Source organism: Gigantopelta aegis, chromosome 6 (assembly GCF_016097555.1).
Source record: "Gigantopelta aegis isolate Gae_Host chromosome 6, Gae_host_genome, whole genome shotgun sequence".
In the NCBI taxonomy this organism is placed as follows: Eukaryota; Metazoa; Mollusca; class Gastropoda; order Neomphalida; family Peltospiridae; genus Gigantopelta; species Gigantopelta aegis.
Window position 1 is genome coordinate 22,299,274 of NC_054704.1, and position 9,997 is coordinate 22,309,270.

Below are 9,997 nucleotides of genomic sequence, written 5' to 3' on the forward strand. Positions count from 1 at the left end.
GCAAATTTGTTTTTGCAACCAGGCTATAAGACCCACACCACAAGTGGTCGTGATAGCGAACACACTAAAGTATACGTAGACGTCCACTATAGTATATCTTCACAATTGTGGACAGTAAATTAAATGGTATTGTGGTTGTTGACCAAACACTGGGACGAATTGGTAACGTTTTTGGGGCGAGTAGACTAACAACTTATAGTCCGTCCCACAGGGATCGCATTTTTTTTTCATACTATGTAATTTACTACAAGTTATTTATTTCCGAGCCGATTGATTTGTAAATTGCACACACAAATATTATTTCGTTGTTATTTCCAAAACACGTTTACTTTTCTTCTTACGTAAAACCAAACTGAAATTGTTTACAAAAAACCCCAAAACATTTTAGTAGACTAATGGGACGGACTATAGAATGCAACTGAACAGACGGGGCCGCCGCCGGTTTTTTGCACCCCCCCCCCCTCCCCCGTGCCGCCCCTAGATGTCTTCAAGTGCAGATGCTCAAGTCCGTCGATGCCGGCCTCGGTGATGTAGTGGTTAAGCTATTGGATGTAAGGCTGGTAGTTAATGGTTTCACATCCCGGTAGACCTACTGGTCAGCTCCCACCCAGAGCGAGTTTTAACGACTCATTGGAGACGTGTTAGACCACTACACCGATTTCTCTTTCACTAACCACCAATTCTCTGTCCTGGTCAGACAGCTCAGGTGTGTTCCCAGGACAGCGTGATTGAATCTTAATTGGATATAAGCACTAAAATAACCTCAAATGAAATGAATAAGTCGTCAATGATAAACTGAGAAACCTTTGGTACATTAGTGTACCCATAAGGCCGAATTGGAGTTATTTCCCCTAACAGGTGGCAGAATTGTATTTCCTGAAACCGTGGCCAAATGCATTTGGATAGAAAAGTGTCATTTTTTTGTTATTGATATTAGTTATGCAAATATTCTACAGTTATGATATCTGATTTAATTCTTTTTGGGTACGTGATAGTACTTTCGTTTTACTTTTAATAATGAAACACTATTTTTAGTGATGTTTTATATTGTTTTGTGTTTCAAATCAGAAACAGTTCAAACACTTTCTAAGTTGTTGCCTCCCTCCTCCCTTAATGCCAGCTCTTAACTTCTACGGTCCCACCCCACCAGTTTTTCAGGTTACGTTACGAGGGGATTACAGCCAGAAAGCAGGGCACCAAGTCAGTGTTTTAATATAACACAACAGCAAACATGTATTCAAAATAAAGAATTGTAAACCGTGTGACTGTCATGTAAAACGACTTTCAGCAGTCCCCTTTCAATATGAATATGATGACCAATTACTTGAATTAGTAACATGCAAAATAACACATTCACAGTTTAATCCGCCAGGTGACCAAGCTTGGCAGTCTGACATCTTGTTCTATCATTTATGCATATCTCTTGGTGATGTGCAGTTAACCGTGGAATCTGTTCAATTTCGGTTATAGAAGAAAAAAATTAAAACCGTAACCGGTTTTCCAAATTTGCCTATTTTAGCCCTTCTCATCTGAAATGTGTGGGTGTGGAAATCCTAGGCGAGTCCATACCAAAATCCAAATCCACTTTTGGCACTAACCTGCCGAATGACTCATATTTTTGTGTTAAGTGATGTTGGTCTGCAATGCAAACTTGTCGTTATTTTAACTTGGCAAAAACCATGCAGATTTTGGAAAACCCTGTTTGTCTGTGAACATAATGTCAATTTTACTGCATTGCATCCAGTGATGTTTTTTTATGGGTGTATGTCTTCTACAAAAGTCGTCCTGTTTATTATTTGTTTGAACCCATGATTTGTACCTGTATTTCAGCCAAGGTATTTCCAAATTCCAGTGGATTTTTTTAATTGGATATTTTAGTGGAAAAAAAAAATGGATTCACTGTGAACATTGCAATCGGAAACTACTCCCCCCTATTTAGTTGCAAAATAAAAACATGCTGGCTATAGTTTATTAAAATATATATATGAAATTTTTTTACAAAATAATATTGATAATATCTATAGGCTAATTGTATATTTTTATATTTACTAAGCCAGCTAACTAGTAATATTTTTTTTAATGGACCCACAAGTCTGGAACATGATTGTTCTATAAACTGTTCTTTTTGAGCTTTGCAAAGTTTTTTTATTGCCAGACAGAATTTCATTAAAATGTCAATGAAAAACCAAAATCGAAACTGAACTCTTTTGTAAAAACAAAAACCTGAAATTGAAACTGAAGCCAAATTTCATAGGTCGCACATCACTAATCCATATTAAAATGTGTTGTTTTGAACATTACCTTTTTTCACTACAGCAACTATTGGTATGACGGATCACAAATATTACTTTAAACCACTGAATGATTTTAATTAAATATTAAGGCCTCATATTATGAATGTTTCAGGCTAGAAGTAAGATTTAATTGAATGAAAAATTACATTTTACATTTGTCTTTTTTTTCACAAGTTGGTGTGCTAGTAAAAGTAATTTATAATATGATTTTGACCATTTCATGACATCATTGGGGAACTAGATTGAATTTTGTCAATTAAAATTATAATTTGTAAAGTTGTAACTTCATGTAAGTAATCCATTTCTAAAATTTCATTTCCAGTGGCCCAAACTTGCTTTAGGTAGCCCAAACACGAAATATTAAAATTTCAGGTTTTAAGTGAAATATTTAAGTAAGCATATGAAATGTACTTCAATAAAATAATATTGATTTGAAGAACCATTTCTACATAGCAAACATACCAACAAACATGATATTGAAATGAAAAATTAAAAGAAAACACTGACTTGAGCAAATTATTTACTTATTTTGTAAAATGTTACAAAATTTTAATAATGTTTTGTTTTGTTTACATCATCAACGCATAATTGCATGGGTTGACTTATTTTCCAGGGTTATAGCTCACATATAATACAAACAAAATAATGTACAACAAACTGTGCTACATAATTGTTGTTCATGTGTTATCGAAGTGTTGTTCATGCATGTGTTCAGTGTTTATATAAGTATTTCTAAGAAATAGATACAAACGAAGTGGGGGTAACGTTCTCCTTATCCTAACAGAACCTAATTTCATTTGCGCTAGACCGGACTGAAAAACAAAGTAAACTTCCTTGACATGGTTGCTTTTTTGCTTTGCTTCTTGCTGTGTTTAAGATAATTTCATCCAGCAGAGGACATCATGATCGTAATTTTACTCATAAATGGTAACAATTCATTTTATTAGTCAGTTCAATAGGCACTAAATTAACTGGCCAATTAAAAGCCCTAATTAAAACGAGATTTTAAAAACCCCCAACAGAAATCGGAACACAACGAAGCAGATGACAAAAACTAAAACAGCATTTGAGAATGTTCGGATCTGATAGCGTATTCGGCCGAGATGTTCCGAATTGTTACGAACTGGATCAGAATTTCTTTGTTTTATAAAAACTATACCTAATTGCATTTGGTCTACAACTTCCATGTTTATAATTTAAATGAATGTTGATAAATTATGGTAAGCCAATACGTTCAGTTTTGCGAACCAAAATGTCATACAAATGTTAATAGTGGCTCATATATTACAGAGAAAAGATTGCCTAAATAATATTTAGGCAACTAACGCCATTTTAAAAAAAATTATTTAAGTCGCCCAAACGGAACTTTGGTCGCATTTGGCGACCTGGCCACAGGCCGTTTCGAGCCCTGGTAATCGATCTCAACTTTTGAGGGGTTAATGTGTCATTAATTAGGTTGATTCTATATCAGCTTGAAATGCTACAATTTTAATTAATATAGGCTTAATACATGTATTTAACATGTAGCCTACATTATTTGTGTAATTATTTTAGATTTATTATTACAGTCAAACCTGTCTAAACCGGATCATGTTGGGCACCTAATATTTATCTAGTTTAGACAGGATCCGGTGTTTAGAATACAGAATTATTTCCCTTGATATCGGCATCAAATTCGTAAGTGTATATGACAAGTCCGAGAATTGCCAAATGAATGTCACTGTCGGACTAATAATGTCGCTACATCCCAGTTTTGTTATGTATCTTTCTTATTTCTGAAAACATAAATAAAAACCACAATAAATTTCAGTGTAATTTATTTTTTACCACAATTAAGGTTGCAACGTGACAGATAATTCCACACGCAGCTATGTTTAGCTTGTGGTGGTTGAGACATGCTCGTTCTTTCTTAGCAAAATTCAGTGTGTGTATTTCTCGTTTCTGTTGCAGAAGAGATAAAATTTTCTTTTTGTATTTAGTGTATAAAACACAAATTGTCATGTGTGTATTTTACTCTAAATTTAGTTGTTTCTAGTATTTTACTCTGTGTCAGTATTTCATTATCAAAGCGCATGGACCAAAAATCAAAGGTGGAAACCCTAATGTGTGAGTAGCTGAAGATGAAAAGAATTAGCACTGCTCCAGCCAGTACAAATGAAAACAATGCAGCATTAATTACCCTAGCTATCTGCTGAGCTTAGACCACAAAAATCAGTGACCCGTGACGTAACACTGGATGCATCACGGCTTAAAATCCAGTCATTTATTCATTTCAAGTTATTTTCATGCTTCTATCCAATTAAGGTTTAAGCATGTTGTCCTGGACACACACCTCAGCTATCTGGGATGTCTGTCCAGGACATTTGGTTAGTTGTTAGTAGTTAGTGAGAGAGAAGAGGGTGTAGTGGTCTTACACCTACCCATTAAGTCATTAAAACTCGCTCTGGGTTGTGCCAGTACCGGGTTGCGAACCCGGTACCTACCAGCCTTATGTCCGATGTCTTAACCACAGCACACCCAATACCGGTCAAAATCCAGTCAGCATTGTTTTCTGGTAGTGGTAGTCATGTTTTTGTAAAGTTGACTCTTCATGTGTATACACTACACCAGTTTGTTCAGGTTAATTAATTAATTAAGGATTTTACATTTATGTAATCTGTAATCAATTCAGCTTCCGAAATGGACAGGTTCCGGTTTTGTCAGGTTTTTAATACATGGTTTAAATAAGAGAAAATTGTGGACCATGACATTTTTTCGATTTTGACAGAATTTCTGTATGTTCAAGGTCCAGTTTAGACAGGTTTCACTGTAATAATATTGATTTGTTTATTTATTTATTTCCTAGTTTGGCGGATTCAGGACATACTGGTCTAAAAGTGACTATTCAGAGTACTGGGTAATAAAAACATGAAATACATGAACATCCGACAATATGGTAATATACAAATGGAATGTAATGAAAATATTTTATGTGCAGTAATTTTAAAAACATTTGTGATTGTCTTGGTTTTGAAATTGGCTGTGGAATAAGAGCAGAGCTTGTGAGAATAAGAGCAGAGCTTGCGAGAATTATTGAAAATAGAAGGGTTTTGTTTAAGATTGTTTATTTTTTAAATTTTATGTACCAGTAAAGTTATTTTATTAGTAGTAACTTTTGAAACCTTTTTTTTTAGTGTGTGTGTGTGGTGTTGCTAGGCTAATTAATTAATCTCGAACATAACTGCACTATTCTTTTTTTTATCTACAATGACGTAAACCAAAGTTATTAATTTTTAAATGTCTTCCAACCGGACCCACCCCTATTTGTACCTCCTTAAAAACTCTTTAGTCTTGTGACAGTGGTGGAATATGGATAACAGCCTATTGAAAACTCATTATTGATAACTTTAAATACATTTATAAGTTTACAAAATCTACTTTATTTCTGTTTTCTGCTGTAGTGATAAATAATTGGTCAAACTAATATTACGAATAAGCTTTACACAAATTAGATGCTTAAACTGAACCTGGAAGAGAAACTCTCAGCAAAGAATTACTCTGATAACACATAACTTTGTGTTCAATTAAATATTGCTTCTTGCCTAAGCTCTTGAAAGTATCTGTCCTAAATATTTATTTCAAATAATTAAGTTTACAAGTCATATTTTATGATCTGTAATAGTCATATTGAGAAAAAACAATAATCATAACAACATACATGTATTGTAATAGTGATTGCATAGACAAGAGAACACCGGATGTCCGATTGCACACCCGTGCTATCCCAGGATGCAGTTTTTCTGGCGGGTCATTTTTAAGGCATTGGAGCACATATATAACTGGCATTGCAGCAAATTGCTGTATGGCCACTGTTAAATTAGAGCCCTGGTTTTAACATTTCTATACGTTTGTTACAGAATAGTTTTGAAGGAATGAGTTGTCATACACGTATAGAGATTTATTCAGGACGTTTTGCCACGGTCTCATGTCTCATGGAATGGGAAAATTAGTGCGCATAGATCAGACTTAGGATATTTTTTCAGGCCACTGAATGATGTAGTAAACAGACATATATGCTATATATGTATATTGGGAATTTTTGGCATAGAAATTGGGAGTTTTTAGTGCCATTTCCTTTTGGGAAGGAGCCTATCTTTGAACCCACATAATGCCTGGATAAATTCCTTATGTATGTAGGCACCTGTATTTTAGTATTCATGTTTGGTCATTTATCAGTTGTTTTTCATTGAGTACTTGGTACTCAGCATTGGCTCAAGTGAACAAGAGGGGAACAAGACTGAGTGATCAGCAGTTTGAAGGTTTTTAAATAATTGTTTTGTTCTTTCAGGACCCTTCTTGTCAATGCAGGGGCGGTCCTGAATTTCAAACTGTAAGTAAAACACATTATTGAAGTATTTTAGTGTTATGTATACATGTATGTAACAATTCAACTTTCAAGGTTCAGAAGGTGTGCATTACTTTTATCAAGGTGGTTTGTTGTTAGCAACCCTACAATTAATTTCATGTGGGTGATGGTGGCAGTAGGTGATTTGTTGCCTTAACACACAAGGCATGTGATTGCATGCTTACTTGCATATTTCTAATCCAATTAATCCTGTTGCGCAAGAACTATTTTGTTAATTGTGATTATTGCATTCTTGTTGAAAAAACGACATCACTGTTGGAAGTTCATTCCGTACGCCAGCAGTACCAGCAATAAATATTTTAATAATATTATTCTATAATCATGCAAGCGTGTACAAAGTTAATTAATGTTGTACATATTTGCAGTAGACAAATGAAAGAGCATAGTTCGTTTGGTACATAAGCAGAACTATCAAGATGTAGAGTTGTTATTACGGTTTTATCATGCATGCATCTCTAATTAATTCATTATATGTATCTAAAATATTAATTAATATGATTGCTCATATGCTTTCAGTAAAAAATCTGTTGAAGATGGTTCATTTGGTATAGTTGGAGAGCCAACAACAGGTATGGAATACCTTTCTCTCCATCTCTCTCATTCTCTCCATTTCTCCATCTCTCTCTTTCTCTTCATCTCTCTCTCTCTCTCTCTTTCTCTTCATCTCTCTCTCTCTCTCTCTCTCTCTCTCTCTCTCTCTCTCTCTCTCTCTCTCTCTCTCTCTCTCTCTCTCTCTCTCTCTCTCTCTCTCTCTCTCTCTCTCTCTCTCTCTCTCTCTCTCTGTCTCTCCTTTCTCTGTGGCGGGATGTATTCCAGTGGTAAAGCGCTTGCCTGATGCGCAGTTGATCTAGGATGAAATCCCATTAGTGGTCCATTGGGCTATTTCAAAGGCCGTGGTACGTACTATCCTGTCTGTGATATGATGCATATAAAAGACCCCTTGCTACTAATAGAAAAATGTTACAACTTTCCTCTCTAAGACTATTATCTGTCAACATTACCAAATGCTTGACATCCATTAGCCAATTATAATAAATCGATGTTCTCTAGTGATGTCATTAAACAAAACAAACTTTTACCTTGTTCTCTCTCTCTCTCTCTCTCTCTCTCTCGCTCTCTCTCCTCTCTCTCTCTCGCTCTCTCTCTCTCTCTCTGTGTGTGTGTGTAGAGGGAGGGAGGGTGTAGTCAAGCAAATAAATATACATTTAAGTCAGCTACACTGTTTTATAAATGCCATAAACAGTATTAATGTTTACAAATAATTAAAATGTATCTGCAGCAGTAATTCTGTTGTGCTTTGTATCAGCAACACAAATTGTGTGAACTGCCATATATTGCTGGACATAGTTATTCTCTTGAAATCCATTTAGACAGTTCACATTGTATTCAGTGTTATTTGGTTCTTCAAATTTTCCTTTTTTTATTTTAGGTGACAAGATTCGTGAATTTCTGCTGAGTCTGAGACATTTGAGAATATTCATTGCTTTGTGGAATATTCTGGTGATGTTTCTTATGTTGGTGTAAGTAGACAATGAAGTATCAAATTACAAGTTTTATGTCATTGTACATAACAGTAATATTTGGGGGCCGCCAATTTCAAATGTCTGGGTTATGTAACTTCAGTTAATCCAAAACCCATGTTACATGTAACATCATAGTAAGTAAAAAAGAGAGTTTAATACTCATAAAAAAAAAATATATACAATTGAATCTCGTTGGCTCGAACCCAATCGGTGCTCAAGAAAGTGATGGACCCATCAAGTAGTTTGACTTAACCATTCGGTCAACAACTTGTAAGTATAACTCGGGACTTTGTTTTCGGTTCGAGCATTGCAGTGTATTCAACCCTTCCAAGTTCAACCCAATGAAATTCTACTGCACTACTAAAGATAAAAAAAATTAAATTGCATGTTCCTAAAAATGTTGCCAGATTCGGGATACTTTTATGCTTTTTTTCATTGGTTACATGTCTTATTTCCAGAGACAAAAATCTCTGGATTTATCTGGAATTCAGAAATTCAATGTTTTCAAAAACTATTCCTGTCTCAGTTCGTAAAAACTTACAGCAACCCTGTACTTTGAAGACACTACAAAAATATTCTGTTTTCATTGTATATTGTCCATTGAGATGGCTGACTTAGTGATTAATGTTTTTTATAATAAATAATTTTATTGTCACTGCTTTATTTTCCCGTCAAATTCTCATGATAAATAGTGATAAAATTAAACATTGTATTTGTTTATTTGAAGCGTCAGCCCAGTTGTAAAGCATTTGCTTGATGCGTGGTCAGCTTGGGATCGATCCCTGTTGGTGCACCCATTGGGCTATTTCTTGCTCCCGCCAGTGCACCACAACTAGTGCATCTATGGCCATGGTATGGAATGGTGCATATAAAAGATACCTTGCTACTAATGGAAAAATGTAGCGGCTTTCCTCTCTAAAACTATATGTCAAAATTACCAAATGTTTGACATCCAATAGCCGATGAGTAATAAATCAGTATGCTCTAGTGGTTTTGTTAAACAAAACAAACTTTTTATTTATTTGAAGGTACTGATTGAGATTTATTTTTAATATTTTTCAAAATCTCACTGAACTAGATGTATAAACAGGTGTATTTATTTGAAGGCACTGACTGAGATTTGTTTTATTCTTTTCAGGTTTTTCAGTCACTGAGCCCCGAGATGAAGGAGAATTCCAACCTGTCAGTTAAAATGATGTTACCTACAAGAGAAAATACTTACACTGTGGCACATCGGCTATATTTACATGTTTTGACCTGAATGGACAAGAAGTAAAGCATGATAATTCCCCTATTCTGGGTTATTTCCCTTTATGAAAATCTCTGGTTGTGAGTTTCAGCTTACATGGGGTAAAATAACGGGCAGCACGATTCTCAGTTTATATTGTAGAAATTAAATTTAAAAAAATTGATAAAAATTAAAATGTAACATCACAAAATGTGTAAACAAAACTTTTCTTGTACAAGTATAGTTATAGTTTTATGCTAATTGATTTGCCAATAACTACTTGAATTCTAAATATCCTTGGTTGGCTTAGTCATTGTAGGTAATGATTTTTCATTTAACGTTCTAGTTTATTTTTTAATGTATCGCTACCACTTGAATCAATTGACATATTTATTACCTGGAAGGTTTTATGCTAGTGTGAATGTCTTATTTATTGTTCACCTAAATGAACAAAAATCTATGAACAAGTTTACTTTATATTTATTTCTTACAGTCCCATCAGTTAGAACATGGCAAATTTTTGGTAATATCACACACGTGTTATCGA

At 34.5% G+C, this 9,997-nt stretch overlaps 1 protein-coding gene across 1 annotated transcript; it reads left to right on the forward strand.

Moving 5' to 3' along the window:
- The first annotated feature begins 850 nt into the window (after window positions 1-850).
- LOC121375119 (small integral membrane protein 7-A-like) lies at window positions 851-9,742 on the forward strand. The gene is made up of 5 exons (XM_041502364.1): window positions 851-984; window positions 6,622-6,663; window positions 7,216-7,268; window positions 8,129-8,219; window positions 9,361-9,742. The coding sequence occupies exons 1-5, from the start codon at window positions 959-961 to the stop codon at window positions 9,374-9,376; spliced, it is 228 nt and encodes a 75-aa protein (XP_041358298.1). The 5' UTR covers window positions 851-958; the 3' UTR covers window positions 9,377-9,742.
- The last annotated feature ends 255 nt before the right edge of the window (window positions 9,743-9,997 follow it).